The sequence below is a fragment of the Heteronotia binoei genome, chromosome 13 (assembly GCF_032191835.1).
Source record: "Heteronotia binoei isolate CCM8104 ecotype False Entrance Well chromosome 13, APGP_CSIRO_Hbin_v1, whole genome shotgun sequence".
NCBI classification, from domain to species: Eukaryota; Metazoa; Chordata; class Lepidosauria; order Squamata; family Gekkonidae; genus Heteronotia; species Heteronotia binoei.
This window is the reverse complement of record NC_083235.1, coordinates 50539217-50565895: the sequence shown is the minus strand read 5'-3', so window position 1 is coordinate 50565895 and position 26679 is coordinate 50539217. Positions and strand designations below refer to the sequence as shown.

The 26679-nt window shown below is 45.1% G+C and overlaps 1 protein-coding gene across 3 annotated transcripts; it reads right to left on the bottom strand.

The window, feature by feature from the left end:
• Window positions 1-1846: 1846 nt before the first annotated feature.
• On the bottom strand, window positions 1847-26388 carry AMZ2 (archaelysin family metallopeptidase 2). 3 transcript variants are annotated; one of them, XM_060252833.1, is made up of 8 exons: window positions 26092-26360; window positions 25631-25699; window positions 24481-24763; window positions 22139-22312; window positions 21096-21224; window positions 16736-16899; window positions 3931-4107; window positions 1847-2012 (listed from the first exon to the last, which is right to left on the bottom strand). In XM_060252833.1, exons 3-8 carry the CDS (start codon window positions 24761-24763, stop codon window positions 1866-1868), a joined length of 1074 nt encoding a protein of 357 aa, XP_060108816.1. In that variant the 5' UTR covers window positions 25631-25699; window positions 26092-26360; the 3' UTR covers window positions 1847-1865. The 3 variants fall into 3 exon arrangements, with proteins under 3 accessions (XP_060108816.1, XP_060108815.1, XP_060108814.1); XM_060252832.1 differs by having other exon boundaries at window positions 26116-26338; XM_060252831.1 differs by lacking the exon at window positions 25631-25699 and having other exon boundaries at window positions 26092-26388.
• Window positions 26389-26679: the final 291 nt, after the last annotated feature.

The window sequence follows — 26679 nt, the reverse complement described above, 5'->3', positions numbered from 1 at the left end:
GCCAAGGTGGTAGAAAAAGTGCCAGGCCCCATCAATCATTTGTCATGCTCCTCCAATCAGCACCAAGGGTTGGTGTGAAATCTCTCACAAGTCCTCCAAGTGTAAATTCTTTATGTAAAAAAGGAGGTTAAAAGGTGCAAATCCTGTCATAAATGTTCAAAGGGTGAATACCCTATGCAATTGGCCACTGACCCATGGGGCGATGTCACATCATGATGTTTTTCATGGCAGACTTTTTGAAAAATGGAAGTGCTTCTTGTTAAGGGCTAACCAGAAACAGACCCAAGTTTTGTGTCCTTTTGGTCAAACTTTTGACTACCTCCATCCCTTAGTTGACTAATAATGAAATCATCTAGTAATTTCATATTCAGGCCCTAAATCAGGTCTTCTGCACATTTCCAAATGCACTATCACTAAGCACTATTCCGTGGCTACTGATGCCAGAAAAGATGCAGCACTCACAGCAGCTTTCTGTAATTCTGCTAAGAATCGTAACAAAAAGGAAATTTTAAAGTGTTATAATATAAAGCTGCATTGCTATATTGTTCTCTTGTTCTAACAGCAGACTGATTTAAACTTTTATAACAGAATCTTGACAATGAACAGAATATAGAATTCTGATATACAGCACCAACAGTTTTGTAACGAACAAAACTTAACCTTGAAAATTATGCACAGTAGGAAAAGTGTTAATCAGATTATGGAAGAAATGGAAATTTAACTGGACCCCAAACTCAATTAAAACTCTTTTATGAAATAGGAAATTAAATGCATCACACCTATTATATCTAATAATTTAATAATTTTTGCCTGGAACAGATCTTGCCAATGCTGGGGTGGGGGGGTGGGGCAGCCAAACCTATCCTGGCTGCCAGTTAAAGCCCTAACCTACATGGAATAAAGACATTTGCCATATGTCTGACAGCTGAGATCCTCTTCAGATGCCTCTGCCACTTTCAGAGGTTAAGATAATGGGTACCAGAAACAGGGCTGTCTCTTCACCTTACCTTAGAAGTCCCTCACCACACCCATATCCTTGCATGAAGCTTCTCGGGGTTTTGGCACGAAGATATTTTTATTTTTGGTTTTGTGCTTAGGATGTATAAACATGACTAATACAATATTTAATTTTCGTTTTACTGTTGCTGCTGATTTTACGCTGTGGCTTTTTATTGTTCATTTCACTTAAATTATGCTACTAATTGTATTACTGATTTTAAGAAAACTGCTTATTGTATTATGTTTAGTTTTTGTGAACTGCCTTATGAGCTTTTAGTTTCAAGGACAGGATTTTTTAAAAATATAAATAAATAGCGTCAGGGGCATCTTCCCTTTTCTATGACTGGCTATATTAGACTCCAAGGCTATCGAACATACACCACATAAATGTTGAAGAATCTAGAAAGATAGTTGAGAACTTCTGTTTTCTTAGTGTCTACACTAGTAACTGGCCAATACAACACATTCACATTTTCAGTGAATGCCAGACTGTCACTGCAGCTTATTTAAGAAAGCTACGGAAATGATGAACAACTATGCTTCTGATGAATAATGGTAAGACTGCATTCATCAGAACCTCAAATATAAGTACCTGTGTGGCTTTTTGCAATCAAGCCAGTGTAGCTGATATATTTTGAAATAGAAATAACCAATCATATTGCACGAGATTGCATCTAATATATAGGAACAAAGGAGGACATTTCAAAAATATGGATACATGAAATTCTACTCACAAAATCAATGTCACTACACATGGCATTTAGATTTTAACTTACAAAACAGATAATGAATTTATCATTGTGATGCTTTAGCAGCAGTGTCAACCATGCACCAACCTTGATAACTATTTCATATACTGAAGGACTTTATTTTTGCAAAACCTCTAAGCATTTCACAATCCAGTCATAGCTTTCTTTGAAAGCTTCCACAAGTTTCTGCAAACCCAGATGGGCTTCATTGCTGAGTTCATCTTCCGTTCCATTAGCATCTTCCTCCATCCATCTTTTCAGTGCCTAGAAGAAATGCAAACCTTGATTAAAAAGTCTTATTTCAATGAGCCAGAGAACATGGTGGCTAGACACCATAAAAGTCAACACCAGCCTGAGCATGGAACAACTCAAAGAAACTGTACAAGACTGGAAAACATGGAGAGAGCTGGCCCAAAGAATCACCAAGAGTTGGACAACTGAATGGTTAAGAACAACAACAACAATTTCAGTGGGCATGAATGATAAAAGAGACAACATAAATCAACATGCTCAGCATGGGAGCATGATTCTTGACCAACAATGACTTCTTTTTCACATATTTCAAATCACACTTCTTCAGAGGCTTTCTGCTTCTTTACATCTTTATTTCTGGGCTTTTGAGTACAACAGACAAAATAGATGAAGAAAAAGAAACAAACTATAGTTACAGTACTTTTCCATCACAGAAAAGTGACAGAAATCAGTACAAAGAAACATTTCTCCATACTCTGTGTGGTAGATATGTGGAGTTAACCCTATATAAAGAACAAATTGTTTAAAATACAATTGGACCTTGAGAAACTCATAATAATTAATACTTGTATATGTAACATAGAGAGCCTTCAGAATATTCTGTCTCATGATCTAGCAGAGTTGTGGATTGAGAACTAAAGGACTGTAAAGCAAATTCCATAAATGTGCACAATGCTGTTTCAGGAGTTAGAGAGATTTAGCAGGAGAGAAGATAACTTCTATATTATCTTACATTAGAAGCACAGATCCACTAGCAGTATTAATGGGACCTACTAGCTTAAGAAGCTCTTCATCTCTCCTTGTTTCTCTGAAGCAACAGAGATCTCTACAGTTAGATGGGAACTGGGGTAAACCCAGTGCCTGAGGCTGCATTCTGAATTTGATTTCCATTTCCATTTCCTGGCCTGTGCTGTCTTTATGCCATCCAAACAGAATACTTACCTCGTGTTCACAGCAGCATCTCTGATAAGTATTTCTCTGTATGTTTTCCCCAATTGTGCATCTGTGCACAGGAATCCTGTACTAGGTTCCTTCATTCCAGCATGTTTCCTCAAGCCCATGCCTAACATGACTTAAATTCCCAGTATCCACTGAGGAGCGAGTGTGCTTATTTGGGGAAACTCATGCTTCAAATAGAACACAGCAAGATAAGATACGGGAGAGAGCACAAGCTTTACCTCATTTTGCCCATATTCTTCATTTTGTTCAACAATAGGCCACTATCCTCCAGCCTTTCCCCTAACATGATCCTGGTGACACAAAGGGACGGATTGGGGGAGGGGGGAGTGATAATCACTGTGCTTCCATGTGCCTACTCAGCCTGAAATTTGAGAGGGAAGGTCCCTAGAGTAAGAGGTAATTTCATTCCAGTTGAGTGGATGACCAAAAAAAGTTATAGGTGGGAATGTGTTCTCCATTGAAACCAATGTAAATGTCATATAAGAATGGCCCTGCTGGATCAGATCAGCGCTCCACCTAGTTTAGTATCCAAATGAATACGAATACAATAACAACTCCAAACATGTGGCATAACATTATAAGACCCTAACAAAATGTTCAATTAATAAAATAATCCAAATAAAATTTCTGTACTTTTCCTTGTGGCTAACAAATAGAGGACATTTGACTGTGGGGGATCCTGCTGTTTCACAGTAAAGGGATGACTGTGCCTCTTGGTTGGACTCTGTTGCTTCTTATTACATTGTCATGACCACATTGGAGGAGCTGTAGTTGTGGGTTCCTCTTATCTTGTCTGGAACTCATCTACACTACAGCATGGGAAGGAGTGATGTTTCCATGCTGCCTGTGTAACTTGTGTACTTGGTTTTGGACCCACATTCCCATATTTATTTCTAACATTCAGTAGAAAGGTGTGAGATCAGAAATCTGCATAGATCAATCTGAATGGCAAATCACAGGCTCTCTGTACCTTGTATCTGTCTGTAATATTGAAGCCAAGGGCAGACTGCAACTTGCGCAAACAAATGGGACAAAGATCCAGTGGGCGTCTATCTGATTCTTCCAGGTGATTGGACCCCTGCATGACACATTGCAACCACTGGCAGTGATGGAGTCCAAAAATGTGCCCAATCTCATGAGTCAGAGTCTGAAATACAGCCAAAATAAGAAATGAAGAGAAAACAGATCCTGTCCAACTGTATTGACAATAGCCATACTGTGCAACAGAGAGTGTGCCTCTGTTGATTCCCCTATTGAACATCTCACTGACTTTTAATACCACTGATCATGGAATCCTTCTGGACCACTTTTATGGGCCAGGACTGAGAGGCACTATTTTGCAGTGGTTCCCATCCTACCTGGATCATAGGTTTCAGAAGGTGGCACTGGGTGATGGCGGCTCAGCTCCTTGGCCACTGCCTTGTGGGGTCTCGCAAGGCTCCATCTGGTGCCCTATGCTCTTCATCATCTACTTTAATCACTGGATAAGGTCATCCAGAGATTTGGGCTGGGTCACCAGTATGCAAACGACACAGCTCGTCTCACACTTCTGACTGATCCCAGGGAGGCAAGTACAAACCCTGAACCAGTGCTTGGAGGCAGTTTTGAAGTGGATATTAATTAATAAACTGAAGCTTAATCATGACAAAATGGAAATGCTACTAATGAGTGGAAGGTCTGACCTGAGACTTAAGTTGTCACCCATTCTGGATGGTGTTGCATTCCCCTTGAAGGAACAGCTCTGTAGTTTGGGGGTGCCCTTGGACCCATTCAGCAATAGATCTCACATGGTAGCTGAGGCCAACAGTGCCTTTTACCAGCTTCAACTGATTAGCTAGTTGGTACATTTTCTGGGCAGAAAAAAAATCTGGCCACTGTGAAGCATGCCCTGCAATGCACTCTATGTGGGGCTGCCCCTGGATACTTTGATTGCTACAGAATGCTGCAACCAGACATTGACTTGACTGGGTTGTAGGAACCACAGCATTCCAGTCTTTGCCCACCTACACTGACTCCCAGTTTGTTTACGGGCATAATTCAAAGTGCCGGTATTGATCTTTAAAGACTTACATGGCTTAGCACCAGCAGACCCTTACAAACTACTCCCTTACAAACCTATCTGGCCACTATGATCATTTTCAGAGGCACATCTTTGAGTGAACCCACTTTCTGAAATGAGGCAAGTTGCAATCCGGGAGAGGTCTTCTCTGCTATGTCAAAAGAACTCTGGAACTTCTCCCCTCACCCCCAGAAACTTGTCTGTCCCTTTCTGTTGTCATCTTCCAACAGTGGGTAAAATTTTGTTTTACCTGTCATTCCCTCAGTGATCCCACCATCTTATCCTATGTTTTTTGTTTTTATGTTTTTGTATGTGTACTTTAGTTTGGTTTTCATTCTTTTACAGTGCAAACATTGGGGGGGGGGGCGAAAAGTGCTCAGGAAGCCAACTGACCCATATCTTGGTGTATCGCCAAGATAAGCCAATGTAAGAACCAGTTACAATGGTGCAGGCCCCCAATGCCTCTCTGTGGCTCTCAGGCTCCAGCAGCCACCCACAATTTTATACATGTGCAGATGAATATTAAAAAGGCAAAGGTAATCCCCTGTGCAAGCACCAGTCAATCTTCTTCGTGGTCTCTGTGCATCACACTTGTGGGGAGTAGGCGCCAGCGCCGACCTCGATCGGTAAACTTCAAAGCTGTGGATTTCCGCGCCCCCGACCCAGTGCGCATGCCCAGAAGCCCCACCGCGCATGCTCACTGGGACGGGCGCGGACATCCCGCCAGTTCTCTTCTGACCGCCGCGCTGATCGGTTGATCTATCTGCCACGGTCGGTGAACTTTTTCTCTATCCATTCGGATTACTAGCTTAGTTGTATATAGTTAGTTAGCTTAGTTTTAGATAGTGTAGATAGCTTAGTTTTCGTCTTGTTTGGGAGAGCGGGGTTTTTCCCTCTTTTGTTTTCCCGCCCTTCGGGGTAGGGGCCCCCTCTCCCCTTCTACGTTCTTCCCGCCTTTCCTTCCTCGCATGGAAAGAAAGTGGGGATTTTTCCGCCGCTGCTCCAAGTGTGGGAACAAAATTGCCCCACCTGACGGACACTCTTTGTGCTTACTGTGCCTGGGGGAACGACACAGGCCAGATTCCTGCTCGCACTGTGCCAAGTTTTCCAAACAGACGCGGAGGAATAGAGCGGCTAGACTTGCGGCGGCCCTGATGGAGCGAGCACTGTCTCCCCGAACCGAGCAGGCCGAGTCCGGGGCTGGTCAGGCGGACCAGTCTACATCGACTCCGGTCGATACCGGGCGGCCCATCGATACCGACCGACCCCGAAAGCGTTCGGGCTCGGTAGCCGCCTCGGAGTCCTCGGTGCCGATCAAAAGGCCCAAGGAGGACAAAGGGATGCCCGTCGAGAAAAAGAAACACAAGAAGTCGGAGAAGTCAAAGCGTGCAGCGACGACTCACTCCGCACCGGCATCCCCGGCCGATCCGACAGCACCAATCGTCCCGCCGCTGAAACTCTTCGCCTCGCCAGTCCGACAGTCGACTTCGCAGCTGGCATCGATGTCGACTCAACTCGTCATCTCCGATTCCGATTCGGAGATTGAGTCGGCCCAACGCGTCGGTACCGGAAGTAGCCCTATCGAAAAATCGACTTCTCAGTCCCGAAGCCCACACCGTCGGGACCGATCTTCCAGCAGCCACTCCCCTCGCTGCCGAGAGGAGGACCGCTCGCCACGATATCAGGCAGCCCAGATCCCCTGGGACCAGAGGCAGTGGCAATACCTGTACGGGGCGTACCCGGTGCAGCCTCCCTTCCCATGGCTTCAGCAACGCCAGAAGGACTGGGATCAAGCCTCTGAGACCTCCTACCGATCCCGGACGTCCCACAGGACGCAGCGGAATGCACCGTCGGCGTCGGTCTCGAAGCCTCCTGAGCGGGACCCACCGGTCCAGAAGGACCCCAAGCAGCGCTCCCCATCGATGAAGGAATCTACCCCGGTCGCTCCGGAGCCTCCTACCCGGCACCGATCCGAACTCTCTGATTCCCCTGATGCTTCTTCCAGGTCTCTGGATGACTCATCGCCCGAAAGAGAGACCTCCAGCGGTGAACCCTCACCTCCTGTAAAGACGTCCGAGGAGCAGCCAATCTCACCTTCCGAGGACCTCAAATCCTACGGTGATCTCATCAAGAGAATGGCTCAAACCCTCTCCCTCACCACTGTGCAGCCTCAGCCCACGGTGACGGACACGGTTTTTGACATAGTGCAACAGGATACCTCCACAGCTATTGCTTTACCGCTTACAACCGTCATGCTACAGACAGCCAAGGCCTCCTGGGACAAGCCTGCCTCCACGCCTGTCTCCTCTCGCAGGCTGGATCACATGTATAGGATACAGGAAGCATCAGCAGAATTCCTCTATGTGCACCCTAAGCCCAATTCGGTGGTCGTGTCGTCGTCTTCCAAGGCAAAAAAGACACACTCCACCCCACCAGATAAAGAGGGCAGGAAACTAGACGCCATGGGGAGAAGACTCTATTCAGCCGGTTCCCTAGGCGTTAAGATCGCCAACTACGCAGCCTGTTATGGCCGCTACCAATACGCCCTCTGGGACCAAGTCTCCACCATCTTGGGTTCCCTCCCCGAACAGAGCCGCAATGCTCTAAGGCGGTTGCAGAAAGAGGGTATGACCCTGGCAAAACAGCAGCTAAACTCTGCCAGGCATTCAGGGGACACTTGTGCGAAGGCCCTTACATCGGCTATCTCCCTGCGCCGGCACGCTTGGCTGAGATCCACAGCGCTTCAACCCGACACACAAGCATATGTCGAGGATCTCCCCTTTGACGGGGCGGGTTTGTTCAGCTCGACGACGGACTCGGTCCTCCAGGAGCTGGATAAAAGTATCAAGACCTCCAGGAACCTAGGGGTGTCCGGGCCGCGCCCTCCATCTAAGCGTCAGTGGCCCAAAACCTGGCAGAAGAAGCCGTACTCCAAGTCGCCTGAGAGGCAGTGGCGCTCGAAATCGGCTCCCTTCACTCGACCCTCCTACCAGTCAAAGCCCAAGTACTCCCCATCTTCCGCCCAGACGGCTCGCCAGAAGGGTGCGAAGCAGGGCAAGCAGGGCCTTTGACTTCCCCCCTGGGACGCTTGGCCCATCCGACTTGGACTCCATCCGCCTTGCCAAATTCTTCCCTGCTTGGTCCCGTATCACTTCGGACCGGTGGGTTTTGTATATAATCAGGATGGGCTACTGTATAGAGTTCTCCCACCCCCCGTGTACCCCGAGATTCGTCTCCACAGCACCATCTCCAACCCTCTGCGAGGAGGTCCAGTCACTCCTTCAGAAACACGCCATCCAGAAGGTTCCTGCGGACCAGGAAGGTCAGGGCTTCTACTCCCGATATTTTGCAGTCCCCAAACGGGATGGAGGCCTTCGGCCGATCATGGACCTGAGAGCACTGAATGTATTCGTGAGGTGCGACAAGTTCAGGATGACTTCGCTGCAGTACATCCTTCCTCTTCTAAGCAGAGGGGACTGGATGGCGACCCTCGATCTGAAAGACGCATACTTCCACATCTCCATCCACCCCCGCCATCGGAAGTATCTGCGCTTCACGGTCGGAGACGAACACTTCCAGTATCGAGCCCTACCATTCGGCCTTTGTACAGCCCCAAGGGTATTCACCAAGACCATGGTGGTCATTGCTGCCCACCTGAGGTTACGGGGTGTGACACTCTTCCCGTACATCGACGATTGGCTCCTGGTCGCGGAGTCGAGGGAGCTCTTACTGCGGCACATAACAATCACCTTGGCCTTGGTGGACGAATTGGGACTCCAAATAAATTTAAAAAAGTCTCGTCTGACGCCTTCTCAGAAGGTACAATTCATTGGGGCGATCCTGGATACTCGAGCCTGCAAAGCGTTTCTCCCTCCAGACAGAGCGGACGCTATAGTGCAACTGGTGTTTTCTCTCCAACTGAACCCGACCGTCCCTGCACGGACGTTACAACGACTTCTGGGACTGATGGCAGCGACAACGTCTGTCCTATCGTTCGCGAAGCTCCGGATGAGGCCGCTGCAACTCTGGTTCCTGCGGAGTTTCAAGTGCAATGTGGAGCACCCCTCCAAGTTGCTGACGGTCCCTGCGGAAATCCTGTCATCCCTCTCCTGGTGGGGGCTGAAAAGTCGCCTGATGGAAGGGGCTCCCTTTCACAGGCCGGAACCGACCCTCACGCTCACCACGGACGCTTCCCTATGGGGTTGGGGGGCCCACATGGGAGGCATGTGCGTGGGGGACCGTTGGCCGAGCCACCACTCCAGCCAGCATATAAACTTTCTCGAGTTGCTGGCCATCTTTCATGCCCTTCGCTCCTTTCAACCGCTTCTGGGGGGCAGGTCGGTGGCGGTGATGACCGACAACACCACAGCAATGGCGTACATCAATCGTCAGGGGGGCACGGTGTCTCAGAGACTCTGCAAGTTGGCCCTCCTGGTCTGGGAGTTGTGCATCTCTCAAGGGGTGTTCCTCCGAGCAGCTCATCTCCCCGGGGACCGGAACGTACAAGCGGACTTCCTGAGTCGGGGCGGAGCTCTCCTGCACGAGTGGGAGCTCAACTGGGAGTTTCTGCAACCGGTCTTCCGCCGTTGGGGAGCCCCGGAATTGGACGTTTTCGCTACAAGGCAAAACACAAAATGCGACCTGTTCTGCTGCAGGGGAGGAGTAGACCCCCTAGCGTTGGGGGACGGACTTCTGGTGCCGTGGAGGTACCACTCAGTATACCTGTTCCCCCCCATACCGCTACTCACCAAGGTGGTGCAGAAGCTCCTGAGGGAACGTCCATGCGGAATCTTGGTGACGCCATGGTGGCCTCGACAGCCCTGGTTCCCACTGGTCCTCCGCTTGTCGGGAGGAACTTACCACCGATTCCCTCAGGTGGGGAATCTCCTGCTCTCTCACCAAGGACAAGTCCTGCACCACGACATCCCGAACCTGCGACTCACGGCTTGGCGTCTGGATCCAGATTTTCAGACAGAACCCAGTTTGTCATCCTGAATTGCAGAAAGTCATCTACTAGAAGGTCATACGCGGCCAAATGGGCCAGATTTGCCAAGTTTGCTACAGATCATTCTGTGGTGCCGGAAAGAGCGGACTTATCGTTAATTCTGGACTTTTTAGTTACGCTGTTAGACGGGGGCCTGGCGCCCTCCTCGGTACGGGTCTACTTGGCTGCCATCTCCGCAGAACATCTTCCGATTGATGGCCACTCGCCTTTTGCACATCCAGACACTAAGCGTTTTCTCAAGGGCATGGCGAGGCTGTACCCGGCAGTGAGGGCCCCTACGCCAGCATGGGACCTCCCCCTAGTTCTCAAGGCGTTGACGGTCAAACCATTTGAGCCGATGGCTAAGTGTCCTTCCCACCTCCTGGCATGGAAGACGGCCTTCCTTGTGGCGATCACCTCGGCAAGGCGGGTCGGGGAATTGGCCGCACTCAGGTGCGACTTTCCCTATTTGGTGGTTTCGGCTGAGGGGGTCACCCTGCGCCCAGACATCACTTTCCTGCCTAAGGTGGTGTCGCCGTTTCACCTCAATTCTGAGATCCATTTACCTGTCTATTTTCCCTCTCCGGCTAATGACTCTGAGCGGTTGCTGCATGCTCTGGACGTCAAGAGGGCGCTCTCTTTCTACCTGCATCGCACCGCACCCTCCAGGAAGGACGCCAGATTGTTTGTGTCCTACGCTGCGTCCTCCTTGGGGCAGCGTATTTCGTCACAGCGATTGTCCAAGTGGATCACGGGGGCTATTCGCTTGTGCTATCTTCTTCAGAAGCAACCGCTGCCGGGACCGCTCCGTGCCCATTCGACAAGGGCTGTTGCGACGTCGGAGGCGTTTATGAAGGGAGTTCCCCTACAGGACATCTGTGGGGCAGCCACATGGTCCTCGGCACACACCTTCGTGACGCACTATGCCCTGGACCTGCGGCGCAGACAAGCCTCCTCGGTGGGCCGCGCAGTGTTGCAGTCCGTTTCCCTGTGATGGACCGGCGTACCCTCCACCAGGTAGGCCTGAGCTTGCTAATCTCCCACAAGTGTGATGCACAGAGACCACGAAGAAGATAAACAGGTTTCCTACCTGTAACTGATGATCTTCGAGTGGTCATCTGTGCAGTCACACTACCCGCCCGCCTTCCCCGCTGCAGCCGGTCCCTCCATGGGGCTAACGCGGCGGTCAGAAGGAACTGGCGGGATGTCCGCGCCCGTCCCAGTGAGCATGCGCGGTGGGGCTTCTGGGCATGCGCACTGGGTCGGGGGCGCGGAAATCCACAGCTTTGAAGTTTACCGATCGAGGTCGGCGCTGGCGCCTACTCCCCACAAGTGTGACTGCACAGATGACCACTCGAAGATCATCAGTTACAGGTAGGAAACCTGTTTTTTCTGACTCTGGGGTGACATTGCTTTCACAACGTTTTCATGGCAGACTTCTTTATGGGGTGGTTTGCCATTTCCTTCCCCAGTTGTTTACGCTTTACCCCCAGCAAACTGGGAACTCATTTTACTGACCTTGGAAGGGTGGAAGGCTGAGTCAACCATGAGCCAGCCCATGATCCCGTCTCCTACTTCCCCAGTATCTAACTGTAGTTGGAAAATCAGACAACTTTGCCCCACTGAAGAGAAGATACCTTCAGGTGAGTCCAAAGTTTTGTTCTCCTTCAGTGGGGGAAGTCATACACAGTGGTTAAATAACTAAGCTAATACAGAGTGGGTCAATGAAACTATGATTCCAACATCTGCTGGAGGACCCTTCTCGCAAAGGCAGTGTCAACAGAATTTTGTTGATCAATTCTATAATATTTTCTCTCGGCTTGGCTTCGCGAACGAAGATTTAAGAAGGGTGCAATAGTCCACATCTGCTGCAGGCTCGCTGGTGGCTGACAAGACCAATGCGGGACAGGCAGGTCCGGCCACAGTGGCTGCAGGGAAAAGTCTGATTTAGGGTTGGTGCTGTAGCAGTATGATTCTTCCTCAATCTCCTTTTGTTCTCAAGACCAGCTATGCGTGCGTTCTCAAAAGAAGAGACAGCCTGGTGGATGGTGTGCCTCCATGCTTTGCGATCTGAGGCTAGGTCAGACCACTGGTGATGGTTGATGCGACAGGTGCCAAGGGATTTCTTCAAGGAGTCCTTGTACCTCTTCTTTGGTGCCCCTCTATTTTGATGGCCGGTGGAGAGTTCGCCATACAGGGCAATCTTGGGAAGGCGGTGGTTTTCCATCCTAGAACTATAATATTTTACAAAGGTTGCAAAGGATGACCATGTCACATCGTCACTCTGCAAATCTCTCCAATAGGAGCCCTGGTGACAAAAGCAGCAGAAGCAGCAACCACTCTCATGGAATGTGCCGTAATCCTTCCTGGCATCCAAAGGCCTTGGAGTTAGTACACCTTATGAGTTCAGTCTTATCCAATGCGCTATTGTTGACTTGCTGACCTTCCTTCCCATATTCACAGTACCATGAGCCGCAAGAAGCAAGTCTATCAATCTGAAAGGCGCCGTCCTTCTGATGTATATGCACAGACCGTGCTGGATATCTAAAGTATGCCACAGTTTCTCTTTTGTGTATGCCAGTTTGGGGCAGAACAATGACAACAACACCTGCTGGTTTAAATGGAATGATGAATTGACCTTCAGAATAAAGGAGGGGTCCTAATACCAGAGAATTGGGATTGGATTATAAAAGTTATGACATGGAGTGAAATGGACAAATTAACAAGAATATTAAGAGACTATGATTTAGAAGTTTTTAAGACGGAATGGAAAAAGTTTAGAAGATATGTAGAAAAAGAGTGGAAAATAAAAGGACATTGGACAATCTTTGATAATGATTAAGTTTTAAAAAGAAGAATATAAATTTTTGTTTTAATAGTTAAGGGTACCTTTAAATATTTGCATTTTAAGTAAATAACACTGGCAGGGATTAAGTAACAGGGGGAGGGGTAGGTAGAAAGTAATATATGGGGTAGATAAAAGAAGCTTTTTAAAAAGATGTAAGATATAGATTTATTACCATATGTTACCAATAAAATTGTTAAAAAAGAAGAAGAAGAAAGGAGGGGTCCATTTGAAGGACCATTGGATCCTTAAAGAAAGTACAAAGTTCTTTTCTTACTGAGCAGGCTCCAGTATCTGAGACTCTTCTTGCTGATATGATAGCAACAAGAAAAGAGACTTTCCAAGATAAAAACTGTAATTCCACAGAACTTAAGGGCTCGAAGGGTGGTACCATCAGGGCCTGCAAAACTTTGGAAAGGCTCCATGCTGGAAACTTATGCTCAACTGGAGGGGCTAACTATCTTTTAACATATCTGTGTTGGGCCACAACTCCCAGTCCTCTGTTGCTCAAAACTATGGTGAGGGTAGTAGCCTGTGTCTGCAGGGTATCTGGTCTGTGACTTTTCTTCCATCCCAAATCAAGGCAACGATGTCCTGATGCAATGGATTTAGGGGGTCGAATGACATTCCACTACCCATTTTTTGACGATTCACCAAGTATAATTATATATCTACCTATCTTGAACCATGATGTCCACTATCTCATTAGGGAGATCCAAGCATACTAAGTCCACTCACTCAACTGCCATACCATTATTTTGACCCATTGTGAATCTGGGAGCTGACTTAGATGGGAATCCTCCACAGTTCTTGAATCGACAATTATATCAGTTCTGAGAAGGCCAAACGTGAGCCAAGAGGATCAACTCCATCCTTTCCTTCCAACGTCTGCTTAGTGTCTTGCTGATCAGTAGTGCTGGAGGAAACTCATTCATACAACAGGCCAGTTGGCCTGTCATAGTGTATCTATCCCCTCTACTGCTGGTTCTGGAAATCTGGACAAGAATCTTTTGATTTCCTGTTTTTTTGTGTCCTGAACAGGTCTATTACTAGCATTCTGAATTGCTTCATTATTTCTTAGAAAACTTGGTTGTTTAGAGTCCATTCCACCTGGTCTAAGTCCTGACAGCTTAACCAGTCAGCCTGTGTGTTCAGTATACCTTGAACATGCTGAGCCTTAGCTCTCTTAGGTGTTTTCCCACCCACTAGAAAACCTGGACCTCTTTCTTGTGTAAAAAGACTGCCTTGGTACCCCCCCCCATGGTTTATGTGGGCCTTTGCCATGATATCGTCTGTTTTTATGAGGACAAATTTGTCTCAAATGAGGTCTTGAAAGGAAAACAAGGCCAGTTTTATTGCCCTGAGTCCAAGCCAGTTTATGATGTTTCTTTTTCCTCTTGCTGTCCATTTTCCTTGGACCATCTGGTCTAGGCAACGTGCCCCTTCTCATGCTGGCATCTGTTGTTACTACAATACAAGGAAGTTGTCGAAAGAAGACACTCTGGTTTAAGTTGTCCTTTGACAGCCAGCACCTCGGTGCTGTTTTAAAACCTAAAATATTCTTGTGTTGCCTCCTCCCTTTGTCTTTTTGATATGGAAGAAGAATCCATTGTAATGGTCTCAAATGAAATTGTGCCCACTAACACAAGATCTATGGTGATTACTAGAAGTCCCAAGAGCTGAGACAAGATCATCAGGTCTGCGTGCTACCATTTGCAGAGTTCTTATTAATTCCTAAATCTTTGTCTGCTTGAACTTGAAAAGGGGGTCCACTTTATTCTCCCCTCCTTTGTGGGGTAAGGATTTTCTCAAGCATATTCATCTTGGTCTGCCTATTTCTGAGGAAAAGGGAAAAACAAAAGACTGAGGAGAGTCAGACAACTCGGGAATGGGGGAGGGGAAGCTCCTCTGGCACTGCTGTCTGGGCCTTCTCCAGCTGCTAAGAACTTCAGGTCTCTCCTCCTGCTAATCTCTCAACAGAAGACTTCTGTGTCCTGTAGCCTCTAAGCAATGGGTGGAGGAATATAATGGATAAGTGGGGGGAATCCAGGTCTGAGTCCAATCCAATGATGACTGACCCAAAATGGGGGAAATGGTGGGCTTGCAATAGAAGTCTCAACTGCCATTGCCTTCATAGCTGAGACAGGAGGGGTTTGAATGAGGGAAAGGCCTCTTGCTGTCAACCCATCCTGGGGTCTGGAATAACAAAGGGGACTCTGATGATCCCTTGAGAACCTAGGGAGAAGCCCAACTCACCACCCAGAGAGCCCCCGTGCCAGCTGCTCTCACTTCCCCTCCCCAGGGAGACTGGCAACCTCCATCCTGGAACGACACCATTCTTCTACAGGCAGCTCAACTTGCTCTGATGCTTCCAAGCTAGCCTGTATTGATGAGCAGTCCCCTGAAGGCTTTGTGGGAGACAGGGCAGAAACCAAGGCCTCAGCTTTCCCTGAGTTCCCCGCTGGCATATGAGAAACATAATGTCGGCTTTGCTTGCCCCTCCCCTTTATCTGAAGCCTCAGGTAGAAAGGGCTTGTATTTCAAGTGATCCTTCTTCCTAATAGATGCAGGACCTTTTTTTTTTTAAGATATGCCCTCCATGTGTGTGTCTTGGGTCTACTTGGAAGTAAACTGTTCCTCTAATCACAGGTAAACTGAGCTACAATCTAGTGTTGTGCTGGAGTGGCAGAGCTATGCATAATAGAAGGGCAGCCTCACTCTGTGCTGGGAAGGCATACAAAAAAATTTGCACAGCCCAGCCTGGAGTGAGAGGAGGCATGTCCTAACCACTGTGGATGACTTCCCCCACTGAAAGAGAAAGAAGCTACTCATTATATCAAACATGCATGGATATGAACTAAAAAGTAGCAAAATAGCCAGGATATTAGGAAATAGGAATGTAGCCATAAAGATGGGCTATAGCTGAAGTGCTGGTGCTGCTCATTTGTTAATGCCCGTATTAATTATTGATCATTTATTTTTAATGTCTTTTAATACAGCTATCTTTGCTGCTTTCTTTAGTGAGTTGTATGCTAGGGATACAAGCAGACAAGAAATGAGTTTGGGGCCTGGTGAAATGGCTACTACTGCCAGAATGGCACAAATGTTTCACTGAACCAGAAGAAACCAGTGATACTGTCATATTAGCTTAGTTCCTAGAGGAAAGATCAGTTGGGAAGATATTTTCCAAATTGCCTTCCTCAGTTTTGCTTTCTGAAAGTATCCTGCCCACTCATTTCTGCAAAAATGCTTCATGAAGAGAACAGACTTTCAGAGATATTGGTTTTTACTAAGAAAAACCTTAGGTAATCAAAAGATCTGGACTTTTGACCTGAATGGTCCAAGCTAGGCCCAATTTGGTCGGATTTCAGGAGCTAAACAGGGCAGGTCCTGGTTAGTACTTGGATGAGAGCTCACCAAGGAATTTCAGAGTTGCTGCACAGAGGCAGGCAATAGCTATCCATCTCTGAACATCTCTTGCCTTGGAAACCCTACAGAGTTGCCATAAATCACCTGAGGCTTGACAGCACTTTCTACCCCTGATCACAAGACACTTCCCATCACAAATTAAGCTTGCAGTGGTCTAACCTTACCTGAACATACGAGTCAGACCACTGGTCTGTCAAGATCTGTACTGTCTACCATGACTAGCAGTGTGAGGGGTACAATCTTTGAGAATGTATGGGGAAAAACTATAGCCAGTAAAAAACTAACTGAACAACTGAAACAAATTGCTTTAATAGTAATAACTAACTTAGCGCAACCTAATAGTTTATTTAAAAACAAACTACAAATGATTTCTTGCATGTACACATCTCTAATAATGAGATATATACATATTTGATTTCAATATATAATGTAGTACTGGGAGCCTAAACAACACTCACTTTGCAGGATCTCAGAAGCAGAGTACTTGTTACCTCAGGGGTATAATAACCATCAAAAACAGAATAGTCAGTCAGAGAAAGTTTTTTTGTGGTCTTCAACTTGCCTTTGTAGTTTACACTGTAAAAGTCACTGTCATACCTTGCAAAGCTGAAGATCCCCATTCCTTAATGAAGGGAAAGAAATCAAATTAGAACTGCACCAACACCAACAATAGAGCAGTAACAAAAGTTGTTAAATCTACACTTTCTAGAAAGTTAGAAACAAGTATGCATCATTGCTGCCTGTCCTAGACTAGGCAGGATGTAAGCACTCACCTGAAGCCTGTCTACCAGTCAACCAAGTGAGCCTGGTGCTCCTTAGCTCTTCAGAAGCAGCTGTAACTGCACTGCACAGCAGCCAGATCTAAATGGTCTGACTGGAAATGTGTCACATTTCTGGGGCTGTGGAGAAGCTTTATTTATTGTACTTGTATCCCGCCCTCCCCAAACAGGCTCAGGGCGGCTAACAACGGTAACAATTTGATGACAGATTCACATTATAACAATAAAACATTATTAAAACATTAAAATATTAAAACAGTTTAAATACACTTCAGATGGTGTTCTGTCTGTTTTGAATTAATTTGTGATGATATTGTAGGGTAGATAGTACACACCCCCATAGATGTTAAAAGTACCTCCATTTAGTTATTAAAAGGGAATTGAATACACTGTACTGAGAAAGCCTGGGTAAAGAGGGCCAAACTCTTATAGACTTCCATAGGGTCTTCAATATCATCACAGACTTTAAAATGTCCCATCTGTTCCATTTTCCTCGGTCCATCTCCAGTCTTAGAACATGAATGAATAGTAAGTGTGAATACTGTTGAAATTTCCACAGAAAAATTCAACCTTTCACAGACTAATATTAATTAAAATCACACATATGTGATTGGTTCAGTGCCTTGGAATGTGTTGGTGAATAATACATGACTGGTTCAAGAGAAGAACCAGTCATGTGCTGTTGACCAACACACTTCAAGGCCGCAAGTAATGAAAGTCAATTTTATTTAAGAGTCTTATATTTAAAAATGTTGTTTGTAGTCATCAAGGTTGACTCAGCCTTCCACCCTTCCGAGGTTGGTAAAAAAGCTTGTGCAGGGGAGGGGGGAAGTGTAGATGACTGGGGAAGGCAGTGGCAAACCACCCCATAAAAAGTCTGCCATGAAAATGCCGTGATGCAACATCACCCCAGAGTCGACCCACTCCAGTCCGGCTTTCGCCCAGGTCACGGGACGGAGACTGTGTTGGTTGCCCTGGTAGATGACCTTCAACGGCATCTGGATCGGGGTGGCTCGGCAGTGCTGATGCTGTTGGACCTATCGGCGGCGTTCGATATGGTCGACCATCGGTTACTGACTTGCCGCCTCGCCGACGCGGGGATTCAGGGGTTGGCCTTGCAGTGGCTTTCCTCTTTCCTTGAAGGTCGGGGACAAAGGGTCGCAATTGGGGGGGAGCTATCCCGGAGGCACACACTTAATTGTGGAGTGCCCCAGGGAGCGGTTCTCTCCCCGATGTTATTTAACATCTATATGCGACCTCTTGCCCAGATTGCCCGAAGGTATGGGCTGGGGTGTCACCAGTATGCGGATGACACCCAGCTCTATCTACTTATGGACGGCCGACCGGTCTGCGCCCCAGAAAACCTGGACCGGGCACTACAGGCCGTGGCTGAGTGGCTCAGACTGAGTGGACTAAGACTGAATCCTGCGAAGACAGAGGTCCTTTGTTTGGGCCGTCGTGGTCCAGGGGGGGAAATCCCCCTACCAGCTTTTGACGGTGCGCCGCTGATGGCGGCGGACAGGGTCAAAAGCCTGGGGGTGCTACTGGAGCCGTCCCTAAAGATGGAGGCTCAGATAGCAACCACTGCCAAGTCCGCGTTTTTTCATCTTAGGCGGGCAAGGCAGTTGGCCCCCTTCCTGGACCGCGACGACCTAGCAACAGTGATCCATGCTACGGTCACCTCGAGGTTGGATTACTGCAATGCCCTCTACATGGGGCTGCCCCTGTGCCGGACCCGGAAATTGCAGCTGGTGCAGAATGCCGCGGCCCGGCTGTTATTGGGCCTCCCAAGGTGGGGGCACATTCGGCCGGGTCTTCGGGCTCTGCACTGGCTTCCAATAATATACCAGGTCCGGTACAAGGTGCTGGTCATTACCTTTAAAGCCCTATATGGCCTGGGACCTGCCTACCTGAAGGACCGTCTCTCCCCACACGTTCCCCAGAGAGTACTGAGGTCTGGGACGCAAAACCTTCTCACCATCCCCGGGCCCAAAGAAGTCCGTCTCAAGACAACCAGAGACAGGGCCTTTTCTACAATGGCCCCCACATGGTGGAACCAGCTGCCGGAAGAGGTGAGGGCCCTGCGGGATCTTACTCAGTTCCGCAGGGCCTGTAAGACAAGCCTCTTCCGGCTAGCTTACGCCTGACTAGATTAATGTAGCTTATCAGATTTTAGTGAAATATACGGTATAGTTTTAATGTTAAGATTTTAAGGTTTTTAAATGCTTTGACTTTTTAATTGTAATAATTTTGCACTTTGTTTATTGTTTTATCGTTTGTTGTGAGCCGCCCTGAGCCATTTTGTGGGAAGGGCGGGATATAAGTCATAGAATAAATAAATAATAAATAAATAAACGACTGGTGCTTGCACAGGGGACTACCTTTACCTTTTTAGCTGTGCACAAGCTGTCCTTGTGGCACAGAGTGCAGAGAACCAGTGCCTCATTTCTAAGGCTCCTATTTCAAGCACTCGAGTGCCTGACAATTAATTTCCATCTCTAAACGGAGCGGGTGGGGGATTACCGCAAAATTCACATTTTTTTTCTAAACCACCTCATCAGGTTACATTCAGGTGGGTAGCTGTGTTAGTCTAAAGCAGCAGAACAAAATGAGTCCAATTGGCACCTTTAAGACCAACGAAGTTTAATTCTGAATATAAGCTTTCATGTGCATGTACTCTTCTTCAGATACAGTGAAGAAGTGTGAATGTACACAAACGCTTATACCCAGAATTAAACTTCATTTATCTTAAAGATGCCACTAGACTCATCAGGTTGTTGTGATGATAAATATATACAAACTACCCTAAATTTCTGGGACAAACACCAGAATAAAAATAATGAAAACTAAATTATGATGCATAACCAATTCTACTACATAAATCATTATTTGGAATCCTTGTTTGTAGGCAAGAAACAAATTTACAGCACCCAACTCTGGACATCACAACAAGCACCATCTGAAAAAGTGAGCAGTAACCCATAAAGCTCATAATCTTCCACACATTTTGTTAGTCTTTAAGGTGCTACTGGAGTCTTACGCTTTTCTACTGTAACATGCACCAGTTAGTTTATCTGGTTTCTACTTAAAGAACTCTTCAATCTCTGCACTGCTCATGAGGGCAGAGGAAATGCATGACCCCATGGATTTCAGCTTTGGTTATACTGCAAATAAACTGTAATTTGTAAACAAGTGCAGCCCGCCTAGAGCATGCTAAGTCTATGACGGCTACATTATAGAGCTACTTCAATGTGTGCTATTACTGACCCCTTGTGGGCAATAATTGTACAATATCCCTCAGAGTAAAGATCATGAGAACACAAAACCCTGCACCTTTTCTGCACTACTGCATTTAATAGAGAGAAAAACCCACCTGGAGATCTTCATGGCCAATTCACATTATTGCATGAAGCAGCAGCATTATTTTGCTGCAAGAGACTAACACATCTATCCTTCTAGAACACTTGTGAGAGGATACAATAAATCAGGCTGCATACAAATTATCACACAATCAGGAGTTAGCCACCTTGCTAGCCTAATACTCTTTACTTCTGTTTTGCTTCCTCCTCCAACATGCTTCAGCCAACTAGTCAACTTTAAAAAAAAGAGGGGGGAAGTATTAATTATGAACGATGTTACACAAACAATATCTATGCTCAAAGTGTGCTTAAAAAACAAAAATAGTGCTTTTATTTAATTGCCTTAATATTAAGGCAGAAAAATTGCTCTAGGAATGGAGGAAGATGGTATGAAAAGATATGTTCAAGCTGTCACAGAGCTGTCAGTCACTGCTGCACATGATCAACATTTGCAACAAACTCACAAAACCAATTTTCCTCTGAGCTCTGATCATAAACATAAAATTGGTCATTTTCACAGTCAACAGTGAGAGAAATCCAAAATGGCTCAAGTAACATTTTCTTTATATTTAGTCTTAGGGTTGCTTTATGCCAGGAATAGAAGCAGCTTAACAGAATATAAAAAATATCGACCCACACACCTCATTCCTGAAACATGAAGTAGTGAGCATTTGACATACCTTCAGTTAAAGAAGCCTGTCCAAAGACAAAATTCCAAGAGTCTTTTGGATAAAGATCTATCATCGTTATTCCCACAATGCAAAAAGCATCCTTTGGCTTTTTTTTCTTTAGGTATTTCAAAAGGTGCCCTGTATAAACAATACACACAGAATTACTATATCATCACTAATATATATGCTATATAAATGCATACAAACACAAAGATCTGGAAGCAAGAACAAAACATTTGTGATGAGATGAAAACACAGCATAAAGCAAAGGGTAATATCGTTATAAATTAAAATTATGTGTGGCTTTTAACTTGATTTGTAGATGTTAGCTAGTGAGACTTTTCAGTTAACATGATCTCCTAGTCTGCCAGTTTCTGCACATCAAGCTTTTAAAGGCACAGTGACTGATAAATTGGCAAATCTATGGTATCAGGAACTAGCAACATAAACTAAGTCTACAACGTGACCACTTAAGATGTCATCTAGCTTTTCTCTTTTTGCTGTTTCTCTCTTTTTTGCCATCAAGTCATAGCTGACTTATGCGTGGTTTTCAAGGCAAGAGATGTCCAAAGGTGGCTTGCCACTGCCTTCCTCCCCATTACAACCCTGATTCCTTTGTGGTCTCCTTTCCAAATACAGACTAGGGGCAACCCTGTTTAGTTTCCAAGATCTGATGAGATCAGGCTAGCCTGGGCTATTTAGGTCAGGGCTTGCACTGGTACAATTGCTGTTCTTTGCCAACATCCATAAGGTTAAAATGCCAACGTCAAATTATTTCCTTATGATCAAGACTCACACAACAGGACAGCAGGGGTTTCAATCCCAATGAATCAAAATCATGAAGCTGACATAAATGCCACAAAATTTTGGAAAATAATACATATACTTCTTTAAAATATGTCTTCTGATTAACAATATGTATACCTATTTTTTCCTGCCAATAAAAATGCCATATTACTACTTTAAAGCTGTTCATTTATAAAGCAGAATTGACAAAACTGATTCTAGTCGTGAAGAAATGGTCAGTCCAGCAGTATTTTATCTATTAGTACCTGCATGAATCTGTAGATTGTGTGTATATTCATTGACTCGAAAAGCACACTTTGTATGCATAACAGGCTCCGGCCCCAAGATTCTTACAGTCAGGCCATTGTAAAAGGCTTCACAGTAATCCTTCAACCATCTCATGTAAACATCTGTACTAACTCTAGAATCTCCAAAAGAACCTAACAAAGAGTTCAGAAAAGCAGGAGGTTATGAAAATGCTTTACAATCTTTACCTTCCCTATCTTCAGAACAGCTGTATGAGATAGTTCCTCAACCCAATTCTTAAAGTTGAAAACTGACATTGAAAAGGTGTGGCTGGTCAAAGCACAAAATTTTAGTGTGATCCTGAGACATTAAATGAACCCAAAGCCATAATCCAGAAACATTTAGGCAAGTCCAAATACTACTGTATTCAATTAAAACTGCAAAGTTCATCCATGTACTTAAATCCCATTGGGCATGACCCTTGGTGGAGGTGGAGAAGATAGTCACAATACCAGACCAGCATTCTAAACAGTGAGCAGGAAAGGGTCAACATGCACCCTGAAATTTATGGGTACATACATATGGTATAAACTAGAATACACAAACATGCTTAAATTTCATGATGCAGAATTATGTATGCTAGTACACAATTATGGATTTAAATATGTAAATGTCTGTGGGACTGCAACTATAGTAAGTTTTCTCTGCATTGCATCTATAACTTGCTCCGGATCTCCTTATGCCTTATCAAGTTTTTGACAATTTTCCTAAGTTAACTACTCTCAAGACCTCAAAATGATGGCCAATTACAGGACATATAGGGCTTTTCTGTATTCTCATTTTAGTCTAGGTTCCTGATTCTTTGGTAGGTTTCTTCCTCATTCTGCATGTGTTTTGCTCCCTTTAGTGGTTGATTTTATATTACAGTTTTATTTCCATTTTATGAGATAAGCTGGAAATAAAACTGTTTGATAACAAATCAACCACTAGAGGAACAAAACATGTGTAGAACAGGGGGACCCCCCTCAAAGAAACAAGAACTTAGCAGCAATAAAATGAAAATGTAGGAAAGCCAATATATGCAAGTACTATCCCAACGCCTCTAAACATGTCACGCCCTCAGTGACCCCGCAGCAGCCTCACAGTAGATAAGAGAACTCTGCTCTGAACCACTGATATACACGAAATCAGGCAGTGATTTTTGTCATAGCTTAAGTAAAATCGTAAGAAACTGTAAAGCCAGGATTAGGCTTTTGGATAGCAATAATTAGAAAGATGTATTATATCATTCCAATACAAAATCCTGAAGGCTGAAAAATCAGTCTGTCTCCAAAAAATTTAGGTCAGCTCCTCAAGCCAAAGAAAATGTGTCAATGTCTGTTTAAAAAAACTGAGGTCCTTCTTAAAGAGGAGGGCAAAGGCAAGAAAGGTGTTTTGCTTTCTAAAATATAGCATTATTTAATTGACTCTCTTCACTCAAATCCACCCTCTTATATTAAACATTGGAATTTAATGCTACCTCAAAGGCTATATGAATGCAATTGGGAAATGATCTAGAATTCCCATTCCATCAAGGCTAAAAGCACTGGTATCCAACTCCAATTTTTAAAAATGTATTAACTTTGGTATTTAAACCTTGCCACAATGAGTAAAATCTCTAGGGTCTCAAGTCCAGATTGTTGGAGGAATTGTAAAACTAAAGGCTCCCCGTATCATATGTGGTGGGAATATCCAACAGTGTCAAATTTTTGGAACAAAGTGGTAGAGCAAATAAAAATTATTTTCAGTCTAACCATTCAAGTAGATTTTAGACTTCTCTTATTTGATTTCTGGCCAGATAAGTTGGCGAGTAAAGATCAGAAATCTTTAATCTCAACAATGTTGTTGACAGCTTGCATGACGATTGCGAAAAACTGGAAACCCCCAAATACCTCCACAATTGAAATGTGGTATGATAAGTTATGGGACCAGTATGTAATGGGAGACAATGGACAATCCTTTCTTCAATAATGATACTGATTTGGCTATAGAGTATGATTGACTTTGGCCCCGGTTTTGGAATTCGTTGGAAAATTTTCTTTTTTGCCTGAAAGAATGAATTATAGGCTATTTCTCAATACCTAGCATATTATGTACTGTTTTTGTAAATTGTTTGTTATATGCATTCAATTGTCTAAATTGGATCCTTGTATGTTAGATTTATGTTTTTATTACTTATTTTCCCTATACTCCCTTTGTATTGGATTAGATTCAATAAAAAGAAAAAAATGTACATTGTACATTAAAAATTGTTTATTAAGCACTTCTATAACTTGGTTTGCATATTTAACCAGTAACATATTTCATATCTTTAAGGTATTACCAATGGGCTGGATATAAATGTGACTCTTCTGGGGGGATGGTGTGTTTCTGCAAGGGTCATGATAAAACTGTGCAAAATCCTGGAGGGGTTCTGGGTGAGAGGAGATCCAATCTGAATCAGAATGTAGTGTGATGGGCTTGAAAAGAAGGCTGTCCGGTTGAAATGCTTCATTTAGCAAAAGCTTCTCCTTAGGCTCAAACTTGTCATAAAGCCTCATAAGCTGTGTGTCCTTGGAGACCAGGGCTGTCTTCAGGATCTCCTCAGAATGTTTAATTACTTTCATCTAGTAATGAGAAGGAGAGACCAGTTATAAAAATCTGTATCTCATTTCCATATGTTCTCTTTCACTTCAATACCAAGTGACCCCTCATAACCTCCTATTATTCCTTTAGTAACCAGCCATCTATTAACAATATTTTGTATCTTGCTGCTTACTCAGTGGTCATTGTGTCCTCTGCAGCTTCTTCTTTTCTATCAAGTTTTTCCAAACTCAACCTAAATTTCGTTATCAGCTTCTGCTTTTAGGTAAGACCAATTTGCTGTAAGATCAGTCATCAATCTAATTCCATGCATTATGTCTGTGCTTCATATTATCCTAGCTTTTTTAAAGAAAAAAGGTCACTTGTCTAGCAGCTGATGTTCTACCAAGACTCCAATGGGTCTTAATTCAGTTAGAAGCCATACAAAGTTCTCTGAATCTACCCCTAAGAACTGTTCTAATGAATCAGAGCAACAGTTTATCAAACTTATCGTTCTGCCTTTAACAAAGCAATGAATATTAAGAAACATTCAGCAGCACAGGGAACTAATGGGGTTCTCTATTCTCTGCCATTTAAGGACGGGCTCAAATACCCTTTCTTTAAATCACAATGTTTATACACTGGGAAGAGACTCCCCTCTCCACTTGAGGCTGCAGCTTCTCAACTTCTGGCTCTACCCACATTGCCAAAATTCTTGACAGTGCAGTAGGCATTGTCAAAGCTGCTATACTCTCCTCTAAACCAAGCTGAAACTCTCTGAACCAAGGTATTTCAAATACTACGCATTATGCAAATTAAATAAAAGTATATATAGCTGTTAAATCCTCTTTTGCCTGGAATGCAGCATCCTTTGTGAATGTGGACCCCAATATTGCAGCCTTAGTGCATACCTTTAGTGACTTCCAACTGTTGAATGCCTTAGGCACAGCAAAAGAGGTTGCATTAGTAACATATTACTCCTGAGAGACAAATAAATGAATTTCAGTAGTCTTACACACTTTGTTATCGATTATTCCATTTAATGGTGTTAGTGTTTAAATCTGATTTTTTTTAAAACAAAAAAAAAAGTTTTGTTGCCCATGAATGACTCTGGGAGCTTCAGAAAAAGCAAGCACATCAATATTAGAAATAAAACTTTTAAATTAATATTTCTAAGCACTGAGAGAGGCGCCCTTTCCTATCTGAATCCCTCCCCTTTCCCATAACTGCAGTCTTTCCAGCAGACACAACGCAATGCAATACATGCGTCCTGATGCCGACGATAACGTTTCCCTCAATACCCGAGTCTTCCTCCCTGACAGAGGCCGTCCCTTACGCAGCCTCACTCCTGCTGCTCACACGAGCGGCTCACCGTCACCACATCACCCGGGGGCACCTGCCACTACAGCCTCCGCACTTCCGCCGTCTTTCTGCCCGCCTCCCGCCGGAGATCAAGGCAGCCAGCTCGCTGCGCTACTCAGTCGGAGGGTTCAAGCAGCACAGCGTGGCTGGGTGGCAGCCACTTTTTCTTAAGGGAGGACAGGGAAGACTGAGCGGGGCCTCGAGCCTTTCTCTTCTGAGCTGCCTCCGCTTCCGGATTCGATTTGCAGACTCTCCCTGGCGGTGAAGGAAACAAACAGCGTCGCGTCATAGATGTCAGACTACGTGGGGGCGCTAGCAATTCGTCTCAACTCCGGGCGGGGCAGCAGCGAGTAAGCTTTCGTTTGAGCCAGCCCTAGAATTTGCTTTCATGCCTGATTTGAACTTGAGGCTAAAAAAGCCTTGCCCGTGGAACTCCGTGTCGTTTAAACGAAAGGGCAGTCCACGTTATGTCTACTTAGCTACGTTCTCTGGTGCTTGCACAGGGGACCTTTCCTTTCCGTTCCTATTTAGCACGGTTACACAGACCTGCTTTGCACCTTTTGCAGCACAGTTTAAATGAGACCCGGACCCACAATCC

Excerpts from the sequence above, each read along its gene's own strand:
- AMZ2 (XM_060252831.1), bottom strand. The coding sequence starts at position 24,763 with ATGAAAGTAATTAAACATTCTGAGGAGATCCTGAAGACAGCCCTGGTC. Across the intron at positions 4,108-16,735 it reads TGCTTCTGAGATCCTGCAAA|ACTCTGACTCATGAGATTGG; the intron begins GTGAGTGTTGTT and ends GCTGTATTTCAG. Across the intron at positions 2,013-3,930 it reads ATATTACAGACAGATACAAG|GCACTGAAAAGATGGATGGA; the intron begins GTACAGAGAGCC and ends CATTTCTTCTAG.